The sequence below is a fragment of the Neofelis nebulosa genome, chromosome 7 (genome assembly GCF_028018385.1).
Source record: "Neofelis nebulosa isolate mNeoNeb1 chromosome 7, mNeoNeb1.pri, whole genome shotgun sequence".
In the NCBI taxonomy this organism is placed as follows: Eukaryota; Metazoa; Chordata; class Mammalia; order Carnivora; family Felidae; genus Neofelis; species Neofelis nebulosa.
In genome coordinates this window covers 55,455,015-55,469,402 of record NC_080788.1, presented here as the reverse complement: position 1 = coordinate 55,469,402, position 14,388 = coordinate 55,455,015, and the positions used below count along the sequence as shown (strand labels likewise).

Below are 14,388 nucleotides of genomic sequence, written 5' to 3'. Positions count from 1 at the left end.
AACTCTTGATTATGGCTCAGGTCATAATCCCACAGTTAGTTCATGAGTTTGAGCCCCGAGTTGGGCTCTGTGCTGACAGAGCAGAACCTGCTTGGGATTCTCTCTCTCTTTCTCTTTCTCTCTGTCTCTCTCTCTCCTTCTCTCTCTGCCCTTTCCCTGCATACAAACATACATAAATTTGCATATAAATTTATTTTAAGCCAGACCAAATTGCACAGATGTGGAGATTATAGAGGGGTAAAAAGTAAATGTGCCTTTGAATAGATCTAATTCTTGGTCTTGGATCATTAACAAGAATTTTTACTAGTGTCAAAGACAATGGGTGAGAAGAGATAGTTATCTACTCCATAGCTATTAAACTAAGATCAAAGATACAAATTGGAATTTAATGATATAAACTAAAAAATAGCTAGAATGTTATAAGACTATTACTTTTATCTCTTACTAGGATAAAGCTTTCTTAATGTTTATATAGTCCTCTAAAAAACCCTGGACAAAATGATTTCCAACTAGCTCAAAATTTTTATTTGCTTGACAGGATACAGGTGCCACTCACAGGTTTGGTTCAGATCTATGCTAAAATATGGCATAGAAAACTTGCCAAGTTCTTCCTATAAAGATACTATACAATATTAGAATATTTTATAAAGGGTTTTAACCTGGTTATAAAAAAACATACAATTTTGATCTCTGCCAAAATGAGTCCTCAAATTCCTACAATGTCTGCAAAATTCTATCTCTGATTTCTGAAATGCTCCACTACTCTAAGGGAATAAGGACACCTCAAACCTTACTCAAAATTGCACATTAGCCAGGAAGCAAGTTGACAGAACATTACAAAGATGGACTGCTTTTATCCTTGCTAGAGAATTTCACAAAGTGGCAGGATAAATGGATGAAAGTCTAGAATCCTGAGAAGTGGTATAGTCCATAATTATAAAGTCAATACATGACAACAGATAAAAATCAGTGATGTATATGTAAGAACCCTTGCCTTACCAGTTTGCTGTGAAGCATCTACCAGAAGCACAATTTTTGATCGATTATCAGGACCTGCTGCATTTGTCTCTTTCTGAGTAGCTACGTTTTTCACCAGTGGCCTTTTGCTTTTTATGTGCTGTTGTAAAAGCTGTTGCTGATTTAAGCACCAAAAAAATAAAAATAATAATTTAAAATCCTACTCAATGTATTAAATAAACATTATAAAATACACACCCACTATATAACACACCTAAATGTATGTTCTAAATTAGTGGCTCCCAACCCATGGGGAGAAAGAGGGTTACCGTGTTAGGAATTCATGAAATTATCTGTAGCTAATCATAATATATTAAATAAGGTTTTGTACACACAATTTAATACTGTTTTTCAAATAATCCTTAACACTATGACTAATAAATTATTAATTCATTTTTAACTGTTACTTGCACTTTATATTTTCTCAGTCAGTAATAAATAATAGGAATATAATATCATATAAGGGGTTGTAAGTTTTTATTTAGAAGGGTAACAGAAAGGGGAGTAGCTTATCCAAGGGATAAATTTTACTTTCATGATAGCAAAAAAGTACAAAAACAATTTCTGCTTTATAGCTTAAAAAGAAAATATAAAAAGGCTGATCCTTTCCTTCACTTTTTTAATCTGACTATTCATCACTTAGGTGTGATTTATATAATAGAACTCTGAATTTAACTTCCTAAATTCAAGTGCTAGAAACGTAATTTGAGAAATTATGTTTCTTCAACATCTAAAAGTTATATACTACTATTTTATTTTACATTCTTCAGAAGTCCCAAAAGTACTTCCCTTGACCCAGTATTTCCATGAACAAAGACTAAAAGCTTTTTAAAGCAACCTCTGCTGCATGTTTGTATTTTAATGTGTGAAAAGTATGGCAGAGGACAGCAAAGACTTTTCACTGAAGAAGCTGGTCTAATGGAATCTAGGAAAGCATCAACTCCTTAATGAAACAGTCATAAGATGCATCTAAGAAATCACTCTGCCTTCAATTAGCTAAAAAGTGCTGAGAAGAAACATGGTTTTTCTTATTTGCTTTGATATTAAGGCCTCAATATAAAAGTAACCTTTTAGTTAAGAAACAGTTACCTACAATAAACCTTAAATCTCCTGTGTTTTCAAGATCTTCATGTCTCCCTCATGTTTTTGTTTTTAATTTAGTCAAAAGGATGATCTTGACTAAGAGTGACTTCACACATTTATCTATCATTTTCTTCAGCCCTAGGAGACCCTGTGTTCAATAACATAGCAAAGCAACACTTGAATAACGAAGTGCTATTGCTACTAAAAATTCACAGAATAGAAACAATGAAGTTGAAGGGATTTAATAGTATCTGATAACCAGACAGTATCATCTGCTGATTTCTGAAGACTGAAATATATGAAGTGCATTAGTCATTCAATACCACTAGCATACGATCCAAACTAACCACTTAGAAACACCGGTGGCACTATGCAATTTTATCACTAAATTAAAATAATTTGGAAATATCTGTGTATTATAATTACGTACAACTCTCTGAAGGAACCTGAAGATAACTGTAAATCATATCATCAATTAAGAATAAGGCACAATAAAAAACAGGAAAAATTATAAATGCTCTACCCTTGACTATTTTATATTAGTGAATGAAATGTTTTAGAGTAAATTCGACATTAAAGGTTAATCAATACAAGTAGCAATTACTTACATTATTATTAACAACAGAAATATCAAACATAAAAGCCAATCAAAAGAAGTCACTTACTTTTGGTACAACTGGTCCTCTGTTACCATTTCTGCTTCGATGACTGGACAATGGGAAGACTTGTCCAAGCTGATTTGGACGCTCAGGGCATTCTGTGGTTATGGTATTTACAGTATTTGCAGCCTGAAAGGTGTTGGAGTAAGGTGTAGGAAAAGGATGATAGAATCCCATAACTTGGGCACATGGTGCTGGCATCAGCTGATAATATGTATACTCTGTAGAAACAGGTGGCTGAGCAGATATAATGGGGTAGGCAAGGTATGGTCCAGCAGGATTTGGATTGGGCTGTTGCCATCGCATATCATTGTTATACAATGGAAACTGTCTGTTAAAATCAAATGAAAACAGAACACGTCTATTGACAAGTCTAAAAGTAATGCTAAAGCACAATCTATTTAATTTGCTTTAAAAAAAAGGTATAGAACAGTGCCCTCATAATAAAAAAGATAAAATTATCATCTTATAAATTTCTTTGCTGTAATTACACATTTTTAACTATGTGTAATAACAACTTAAATGACAGTATAAAGGAATTCAACCTGATAGTGTTATTGCATTCCAAAATTTTAAAACTACATACCGTTCTTATTTATAAGTCAACCCCCTCAAGGTATTTCTGCCTAGAAGTTAAATACCTAGCCACTGTATCTGCCAACAAAGGCGGTCCAAATTTCCCATCCAATGCTAACTATGACAGCCTTCTGCCAAAAAGCAGAGTAAGGTGATCACTGTGTAAGGTGATCATTACAGTGAGTGATCTGATTCTTCCACCTCTCATTCTTCAGCTCAGTCCCTGGCCTCCTACTCTTCTTCCATACTGCCCCAACCATTTGGCCAAGTCAAGCTCTTCTCCAGGCTTCCCCCAGTGGCAATGGAAGCAGGTTTCAGGTCCATGGGAAAGAAAAGAAGAGGCAAGCCTGTCCACTGCCATCTTATCCCTAACATTAGAGCTTTCTCTAGTGCAATTCCTACAAAGCATCAGCAAGATTCTTCATTTCTCAGCAGTTCTTACAGAAGATTGCTGAAGAATGAGGGATCATGGGGGAGGTGGAGCATTGAGCTTTTCCTCACTACTCCCACAACAAAGTGCAATGGATAAATGTTCACTGCCATAATTTAAAAAATATTTTTAAATAATCTGCTGGCTTATTTACTCATGAATTCTCAAAGATTATTTGGTACAGTAAGAAAAATTAATCATACTTTACACTTGGCCATTTAATCAAATGCAAAAATAGCACTATTACATTTGGCTTATAAGTCACTTCGAACACAGCCCAATATAGGTCAAAATTTTGTGATATAATGCTAACTTCAACTGAAAAGGATCCCCTACTCTTTGTCCAGTCCCCAATACTGTAATTTTAGAGATTATTAACTGGAATATTTAATAATATCTGATACAATAGTTCTTGGTCTCATATCTCTCACATTCGGAATATCTGAAAGAATGTGCCCTGACACACTAGTGTGCCACATGATGGCTTAAAGAGGTCTAGACTGCCTTTGCCTTCAGGGTGGTGGGACAGAGGCTAGAGCCCAGCTACCCCATCATCCATTTATCCCAGAATGCTAGAGATGCCTAATTTTCTATGTGTGATATTACTCGAAAGAGGCTGAAAGTACTTTTAGACAGCAACAAAATGAACTACACCAATGAAGTACTAATCACTCAGTCTAAACAAGGTTAAAAAGGCTATCATGACTATAACAAGTTACACCCTAACCACTAGGTCACACATTATCTGAATTTCAAGCATTCTGCTAAATCACCCTGTGACTATAGCACAGAAGCTAAATTTAAACTAGAATCAGAGCCTAGAAATATATGTTAACCATAAAAGCTTCAATGTTAAGGACTATCCCTTGGTATTTTCTTCTCATGCCAGACTGTCCTGGAAATTGTGATTAGATACCTAATCTTAAAAAAAGGGTTTCTGCTCATCTCTTTCTGAAAAATTCTTCCTCCCTTTGTACCAATTTATTTCAAACTAATTTTAATGACTTATTATTGAAGATATGCCCAAAAAACTCCATTCCCTCTTAGAAAGACTGAGAAAACAATCTATGTTAATAATTTTCAAATTTCTACATCATTTGGTTTTATTTACTTCTCTTAAAAAAGAGAAACGGCTAATGTTTAAAAGGCACCAAAGGTGGGGTGCCTGGCTGGCTCCAGTTGGTGGAGCCTGGGAGTCTTAACCTTGGCCTTGTAAATTTGAGCCCCAGGATGGGTGTAAAGATTATTAAAAAATAATAATACTAAACCTAAAAAAAAAAAAAAATAGAAAAGGGAAAAATTAAAAAGTATGCCTCTCCAACTGCTGTATTTCCCTACCCACCCCCATGAAAAAGAAAATAATAATAAACAAATTACCTATTGGACTGGTTCTCCTGCACAAATGGATAACAAGTAATCAGGTAGCTCGGAATTGGAGTTGGTTCTACACCAGAAACATTTCCATTATCATTTGGAAGTGCCATAGGGATCATAAATGTATCAGGATTCTTCTTCTGGGGAATAAATGGCTCTACCTCAGCTGACAGCTTGACATTCTTCAAAAAGAAAGTAAAACACACTATTAATACATGAGCAAAAAACTTAATACTAATTCACGATTTAACAATAGAAGACTCAGTGTTTACAAACAGTAATTAGATCTCCTCAGTATTTACAAAACATCCAAAGGAACAGCGATGTCAAATTAAAATAACCGAATATGGTAGGCAAAGATATCAAATAAAACAGGAGAAAACATATCAAAAGTTGCTGCATTTTAATGAAATCATTTCTTACATAACCAAAGCTGTTAAAACAATAAAGAGTGTAAGGCAGTCAGACCTGAGTCCAAAAATAAGGCTGACAGTAAGAAAACTAGCTCTTCAGACAAAACAACATGCTTTTAACTAATTTTGTTGAGGGGAAAAATCATTAAACAGAGTTCTGAAGATAATCACTTTATATTTGTTTGAATAGTCTAAAAAAATAGACTATTTCTGTCCATTTTAGGAAATTAGATTAGTATGGTTTAATTAAAAAAGAAGGGAAATGTCTACAATTAATGAAAAAAATACTTAACATAAGTGCAAAAAACGTTTCACAGTTAAACTGAGAGAAAAAGAATGAGTATTTCAGTTTTCTAGTAGATAACTTGAGTAAACTGAAGGAATCCAGAACTCCCATTTTAGCTTATTTTATATCTTTTTTTTTTAATTTTTTTAAATTTATATCCAACTTAGTTAGCATATAGTACAACAATGATTTCAGGAGTAGATTCCTTAATGCCCCTTACCCATTTAGCCCATCCCCCCTCCCACAACCCCTCCAGTAACCCTCTGTTTGTTCTCCATATTTAAGAGTCTCTTCTGTTTTGTCCCCCTCCCTGTTTTTACATTATTTTTGTTTTCCTTCCCTTACGTTCATCTGTTTTGTCTCTTAAAGTCCTCATATGAGTGAAGTCATATGATATAGGTCCTTCTCTGACTAATTTCACTTAGCATAATACCCTTCAATTCTATCCACATAGTTGCAAATGGCCAGATTTCATTCTTTTTGATTGCCAAGTAATACTCCATTGTATATATATACACACCACATCTTCTTTATCCATTCATCCACTGGTGGACATCTGGGCTCTTTCCATACTTTGGCTATTGTTGATGGTGCTGCTATAAACATTGGGATACATATGTCCCTTCAAAAGAACACACCTGTATCCCTTGGATAAATACCTAGCAGTGCAATTGCTGGGTTGTAGGGTAGTTCTAATTTTAATTTTTTGAGAACCTCCATACTGTTTTCCAGAGTGGCTGCACCAGCTTGCATTCCCATGTAACATTTCTTATAAAAAAATCTACAGAAACTTATAAGATATATTTTAAAAACTCAAGTATTTTAGGAGGAACATGTGGGTGACAAAACTGTAAAGACAAATAAATAAGATCCACTAAGGTGAAGTTAAGAATTACTCATATGAAATTACTCCTATGAACGGGAGTTGTGATCACAGGAGGCACTAGAGAGCTTCTGAGTGCCTGGCAAAGCTCTATATCCTCACTTGGGTGATAATTACCAGGCATTCACCTTATATATAATTCATTAAGCTGTACATTGTTTTTATGCAGTTTTCCTTCTGTATTTAACAATTTTTTAATTATAAAAAGAAAAAATCTATAAGCACATTCTGCAAAAGTAGAATGTTAAAAACCACATAAATATTACAATCTAAAAAGATACTAAATCTTTAAGAAACCAGTAAGTGAAATGCAATCCAATGTTTCAAGCACTGAAATCAATTACAAAGCAACAGTCCTAACTAGAACTTTTTCCCAACAAACCCATTAGGGTGGAATTTATTGGAAGCTCTGAGCAAGGCAGAGCTCCTAGAATAAATTTCAGGCATGTTTCTCACAAAAGAAATCAGTAACAAATCCAAGAAAATCTGAAGACAAAATCTGAAGACTTGATATGCTCCATAGAATAGGCAACTTTTCTTAAAAAAAAAAAAATATTCTCTAAGAAGAATCCCCTAGAAATATTCAGAATGCTTGTAAAAAAAGGTGGAGAGGAAGAAGCAATCTGAACTATTTACAGCAGTATTAACTCAATAACCTTCCTACCTGATTTAACTTTAAAATCTACTTTTATAGTATTAACCAAATCCGAAATAGAGACAGAACTTGCACTACAAATACAGTATCTATGAGCTGAAGCTGGTTTCTTGAATTTCAACATTGGAAGCAAAAACTCCTTCAAATGCTTAAATAGCCTAAGTCACTAATTTTCACTGTGATAATCATCAGAATTCAAAAATTATTCATGTAAGGTATAAAATATCAATGTAATAAATGGGCCGAAAATGGGGGGGGGGAGCTGATTTTCAACAATAAGGCACAGATAATGAAAACCTGCTTTATATAGTTCATGCATAGGCATAAAGAGAGGGAAAACTTAAATCACATTTCAAGGACACTAAAAATGTAATTTTTAGGATTTCTTTGAAAAATCAAAAAGTCCTTTGAACATATAACTCTCTGAACAATTTTATAAATCTGTATTAGAAGGCATTAAGACTCTTCTTAAAAACAAGGAACATGATTACATAAAATTTCTATATGAAAAAGACAAAATACTAATAGAAAGAAGATAATTTAAAGATCACCAAGTTTCCTGACACCTCCTGCCAAAGACCAACTCATAAAGTACACTGGTAATAACAAATTCAAATTCTTGCTTGTCAAAAGTTGCAACAAGTTTTTATACTTAGTGTTATTTTACTTTATAAGAGTTTTATCAACTTAACCCGCTGTCCAAAATGTGGCATGTATAACTTATAACTGGTATCTGTACATATACACCGCATGTACCCTTAAATATTAAAGTTTGCAATGATTTCTATTCTCAGTCCAATTCTAATATCAGAGTTCAACAATAAAACTCACAAACACTGAAGTGATCCTTTGTTTTTAGCAAAAAAGAAAAGCTGCTGTAGTCAACAGCTGCACAAACAGAAGATGTCACTAGTAGGAACAGACTGGCAAACTTTCTCCTATAGTTACAACTCTGTATGGTCTTAAAAATTGTTTGTTGTGACTTTGGGGACTTCAGTATCATACACTAAAATGAAGCATCTGCTATTCTCAGTCCTAAAAAGTAATGTTATGATCCCGAACTACTCTTAAATTCCACATAATAACGTCCATATAGGCAATATGTTAAGTAAGCAACAAATTCTGGCAGTATTTCAATTATGTTAGTATAGAAATCAAAGAAAAATGTCCTACATGGTGGACAACAAAACATTACGAAAAAATGAAAAAAAAGAAACTACTTCATATAATGATATTCCTCAGTTTGAATTTGTTTTTTAGTCTTTATTTTTCAAAGATCTATCTTTTAGAAATCAGAAATTTTATAACAGGGACTTGTCTCCTTAAAGTATATATAAATATAAAATAAGTTTAAACCACACAAAGTCTATTCCTGTACTACTATTTGCTTTAAAAATAGATCTACATAAGTAAAATTATCTTTATCTTTCAGAAGTTATTTCAGAATTTTCCAAATTAATGAAAAATCATAATAATCCCAGAAAACTGTACGGGGGGGGGGGGGGGAGGGGAAACTTAGGCAGTTTCACATTCCTTTTAAATTTAGCATATATTAAAACAAATGTCAATAATAAAACTTCTTTGATGTGAATAATCTAGAAAACTCAAGAATTTATCAGAACATGAAACTATAAAAACCTTCTTTAAAAGAGTATATTAAGCAAACACATTCAAATCACTGACAGCCTATATAAATTCAACAAATATGCATGGGGTACATGTTCTGGAAAGAGCACTGTAGTAGACTGGTTTAGGGGAAAGGGGCAAACATTACTATGGAGCACACAACAGCAGGAAATGCACACTAAACTCCTCTGAGAACCTCCAGAAGAGAGCATATATTTTTCCAAGATTAAGCAATAGAAAAAAACACCCACTTAGAATCAAAACTGAAGCAGAACACAATAAGGCACTCTCCCACAGTGAACTTTCAGAATTTTACACCTACAGAAAAAATATGACCATGGAAACCCTCTGCATCCTTTCTATGTTAAGGTAAAAACATGACATAGCAAACATTAAGATATTTTACATCTCATGGCTAAAGAAAAACATCTAAAGGAAAAATTGACTAATGCTTAAGAGATACCTGCTGGTTGTATTGTTTCTGATTGGAATGGCTTATATGGAAAGTAAACACTTGCCAAATTAATTGCAGTAGTTATAAACAAAAGTTTTGCAAGACTCAAGAAAATATTGAGAAAAAAATCAAAATATTTAACTTAGATGGCTCACTTGATTTACTATTCATACCTTTTCATCTTTTCTTAAAATAGACCACACCTAATCCACACCTCCTATTAAAACATGACTGTACTTTCCGAAAAACCAACTTTCCAAATTTAATACTGGTTTTTGATTATCTAACTTATTAATTTCTGGTTTTATATTTCTTCTTCTCTCTTGCTTTGATAGGGTTTTCTCGCTACATCTAGTCCTGAATGCTTAATTTTTATTTACCTTTTAAAATGTTTAATAATGAAAGCATATATGACTATGCATTTGCCTCAGAGTATAGCTTCAGCCATATCCCATAGGTTTTTATATGTAGTATTTTACTACTTTTTAAATAATCCATAATTCTACTTTTTTATTTCTTCTTTGATTTAAGGGCTTAAGGAAAAAATGTCTTTTTAAATGTCTAAAGGTCATTTTCACTAAATGAGCATTATTAACTTTCTTTCTGACTACAAAAGTATTATTTTTAAAATCTGTTAAGACGTATCATTTACTGATATTCATAAAGGCCAACTACAAGTATTACTGAATAATGTTTTATAGTAACTTATTTAGAATACATCTAGTTTACAATGCAGATACTATTTGAAGTTTATTATTTAAAGGAAAGAATTATAAGCCAGATGATTTTGTATCTTTACCCACGAACAGCACTTTGCATGAAGTCATATATATTTGCTACATGTTTGCTTTTCTAAGAGTTAAAGACATTGGTGATCAATGGTTTTGTAAATTCTTATAAAAGAACTCATCTAATGTTAATGTACTAAAAATTAAGCCAATGTTTGAATTATTTGATAATACAAAAGAAACTGCAAACTTCAAATGTTCTGTCTCTTCTAAGCCCAGAAGAATGTTTCCTAAATGTTTCCTAAAAACAGAAACATTAAGCCTTTATAAACAAATGAACTCCATCATTTATTTCTCACATCCCTTTACACCAACTTTTTTTTAAGGACCAAAAAAATTATTTTTTGGTATAATGTGTGCATATTATAACATATAATGCATTATGCCAACCATAATATTATTATACCAACCATAATAATGCATTATACCATCTAGTATCTGTTCTTAGAACACCTAACTCTGGCAGTTAAAATTAAGCTACTAGTTTTGATTTAACACAGTCTTTCTATAAAACAGTACTTCTAATATCCTCTTCTGATTATAACATTCTTTCAAATAGTCACTTTTGCAATTAAGACTATTATCTAGCATGCATTCCCAGTAACTTACTTTTTATAATCTTGATCAATATAGATACAATTTATTCTTTTATATCAAGATTTTATTTTATTTTTTTTAAAAAGAGGTAATTTAGGATGCCTGGGTGGCTCAGTTGGTTAAGCGTCCACCTCTTGATTTTGGCTCAGGTCATGATATCACTGCTCATGAGATAGAGCCCTGTGTTGGGCTCTGTGCTGACAGCATGGAGTCTGCCTGGGATTCTTTCTCTCCCTCTCTCTCTGCCTCTCCCTTGCTCGTGCTCTCTCTCTCAAAATAAATAAACATAAAAATAAATAAATAAATAAATAAAAATAAATTTTTAAAAACGGTAATTCAAGTACAGCAACGTGAATGGCTTCAGGCAAAACATACTTTTTTTTTTTTTTTTTTTAAAGTTACACTTGTAGGGGTGCCTGGGTAGCTCAGTGGGTTAAGCATCCAACTTCAGCTCAGGTCATGATCTCACAGTTTGTGAGTTTGAGCCCCACGTCGGGCTCTGGGCTGACCACTCAGAGCCTAGAGCCTGCTTTGGATTCTGTGTCTCCTTCGCTTTCTGCCCCTCCCCTGCTCACACACACACACAGGTTCTTGCGCACGCAGGCTGTCTCTCTCAAAAATAAACATTAAAAAAAAAAAATTAAAACTATACTTGTGCAATACTCCAAGGACTTCAATTAGGTTAACATGAAATGCTCAGTTTACATAAAGTACTGTTTTTTAAAAATCAAATTTCTATGAATCGCTAACTTCTACAGTATTATAATAAGTCTTAACGCTGTAGGCATTCCCAAAAATTCAAAATGTAAACTAACACTGGTTTCAAATGAAAAAGCAAACAAACATTTTGTGAGGGGAAAATGTAAATTCACCCATCACATATATTTTTAGTGACTTTTACCTATCTAAATTCACTTCTTTAGTAAAAATATAAAAGTATATTCCACATAACCTGAAAAAGTCATTACATTACTTCATGGTATAGTGAAAACAATCAAGAACTCCACAAAGCTATAAATAACTAACTGAAACTTGGGGAAATAAATATCTGAAACTTGAACAAAGTAAAATAAAATAAATATCTGAAACTTGGAAAAAAAAAAAAAAAGAAAACTTCACAAAGCTGAGAAATCTCAGTTCTAGCCCCTAATCTACCATTAAGTTAATAGTTGTTAGCCTTTTTTCAGTGATTGATTCCTTTGAGAATATGATGAAAATAATGGAGACTTGCCCCAGAAAAATGCTAATATAAAATGAAGCACACTCCTTCCAGGTCATCCATGGACCCCTGAATTAACTGCTTACAGCCTGAACAAAGCAAAGTAGCATCACTTTTCTGTGTCTGTTTCCTGTGAGTACGTAGCACGCGGGAATACAGAGTGGTTAGAATTATTCTCTTACTTCAAGTTTAGGCTGGGGACGAGGCAGGAGGTACCAGAGGTAAAAAAGGAATTCTTCAATGGAAAACCTACGTTCACGATTTCTTTATAATCCTTAGATTCCTACAAGGTTGTAATAGGTTGTGGACTTTGGAAAGATGTAGGATGAAAGAGGAACAGGTTCTCTAGTTTAAATAATTTGTTCATAGCACTTGCTGTTAAGATAATCACACACAAACAGCTTTGCTAAATAGTTAATTACATTTCCTCTAAGATGAAACGAACCATAAGTATACATATGGCAGCATTACTGGTTACAGTTCTGGCATCATGATGAAGGACCAAGAGTTTAACCTTTTCATTAGTGACACACATACAAGAAAAGCATTCAAGAAAATTTCCTATTCAATTGTCAGGCTTTGAAATCAAAGGCATTTCTGATAGATGCCTTAAAAAATATATTTTTCATTAAATTGGATATAGGCTATACATAGAATACTCTGGGTCACAGCAAAGCCAAGAAGTTCCCATCAATTTTGCTTTGGTAAGTCCAGGTATTATTTCATAAAAATCATTTGTGTTTTCAAAGTCATATTTTCATAAAGCTTTAATTTAAGCTTTTGTAAAAACAAATATACACAACTAGGAATCTGCCTGCAAAAAGAGACCGATTTCAAAATCAAAATTGCCTGTGACTAGCTACAGATATACATATACAGCAATTTGTGAAATCTTGTCTCATTTATTCAGATACTAATTATCTATTTGTAAAATAATTATGCAAATCACTAATCTCTTTTTCCTTCATCTATTTGCCTAGCTCATGACTGGGCAAAGCCCTCAACTGATGAGAATGCATAGTGAATAAACTTCGATTTCATCAAATTAAGTCGTTTCATAAAGGTCTCAAGGATGGAAAATACTAGCATCCTTGGGGGGAAAATTATTATTTTGGATTATATACACTGTCATCATCCCTGCCTTCCAGCAACTACTCGCACGGACAATCAAGAATTTAACGCATTTAAAAACAAAATAGAATACTAATTGAACAACTCCGTGAATATGAAAACGGGCTCGGAAATGAATTCACACTTCAGATCAAACATTCTTAAAATATAAGCTCAATTTTTAAAAAAATACTAATGTTTGCAAGATAAATGGACAGAAAGGCAGGGAAAAACAGTAATATTTCATATCTTAAAGGAAACACCTCCCTAAGACCACGACGAGAAACAATGTTGTTTTTTTTTTTTTTTTGCTCAATGGAACGTAGCTCTAAAAAGCCCGTAACTCTCCTGCATCTGTAGTTATCACACATTCTCTGACAAGTCTTTCTGGGTGAGAAGGCTTCGAAAGCTTTTCCACCTTGAAAATACATTCCAGAACTGAAGGGTGGGGGGAGAATTACTCCTTGGAAGTTATAAACCCTCCTCTCAGGAGAGCCCTGACAACTTGGGAGTCTTCAGGCCCTTTCCACCAAACCACGGAGGAGGGGCAAAAACGAATCCCCAGCCCCGACGGAAGGGGGTAACCAGGGCTGAAAAAGCCCCCGAGCCCAAGGCAGCATCTGGAACAATGCTGGAGTGGGGCGCCGCCAGGCTCTCAGGCGAGGGGAGTCTGCACCCGCAGGAACTCGAGGGCTCCAGCCGTCCGGGCCCAGGCTCAGAGACCAGGGCCCGCCGGGGAGGAAGCGGCGACCCCCAGCACCCGGCCGGGCCTGCCGCCCGAGCCCTAGTACCTGGTCAGCGGGGGCTCGGTCCATGGCGCCTGCAGCCGCAACGGGCCCGCGTTAGTCGGTGTGGAGAGCGCCTCGGGCCGCTTTCTCCATGGCCCCCCGCTCGACTCGAGACCGGGTTCAGGACCTCCGCCCCTATCTGGCTGGCCCCGACGCAGAGTCCAGCTACGCCACTGGCCGAGGAGGTGGCTCCAGCTCCAGGAGATGGAGGAGGCGGTGGCAGCTTCGGGGAGGGATCATCTGGGACGGAAGCCGAGGAGGGCCTAAATAGGCGGAGGAGTAGTTGAAAATGGCGGCACGCGGAAGGGCAAGGAGGGGGAGGAGCCGCGACGGGGCGTGGGCGGAGCGACTGCCAAAGGCCTGAGCTGGTGATGGCCGGAGCCTGGGCTGACCGACCCGCAGGCTGAGGCCAGGTGGAGATTCCTGAGAG

General features: G+C 35.1%; 1 protein-coding gene across 2 annotated transcripts in view; it reads right to left on the bottom strand.

The window, feature by feature from the left end:
• Nucleotides 1-14,133, bottom strand: part of SECISBP2L (SECIS binding protein 2 like) — a 65,035-nt gene extending 50,902 nt beyond the window's left edge. The window contains exons 1-4 of one of the 2 annotated variants that reach the window (XM_058737802.1): nt 13,962-14,133; nt 5,143-5,321; nt 2,766-3,090; nt 1,000-1,135 (exon numbers count right to left, since the gene is read on the bottom strand). In XM_058737802.1, the coding sequence (XP_058593785.1) occupies nt 1,000-1,135; nt 2,766-3,090; nt 5,143-5,321; nt 13,962-13,985 (664 nt within the window). In that variant the 5' untranslated portion in view covers nt 13,986-14,133. The remainder of the gene's footprint in view (nt 1-999; nt 1,136-2,765; nt 3,091-5,142; nt 5,322-13,961) is intronic. The other variant, XM_058737800.1, reaches the window with a different exon arrangement.
• Between the last annotated feature and the right edge of the window lie 255 nt (nt 14,134-14,388).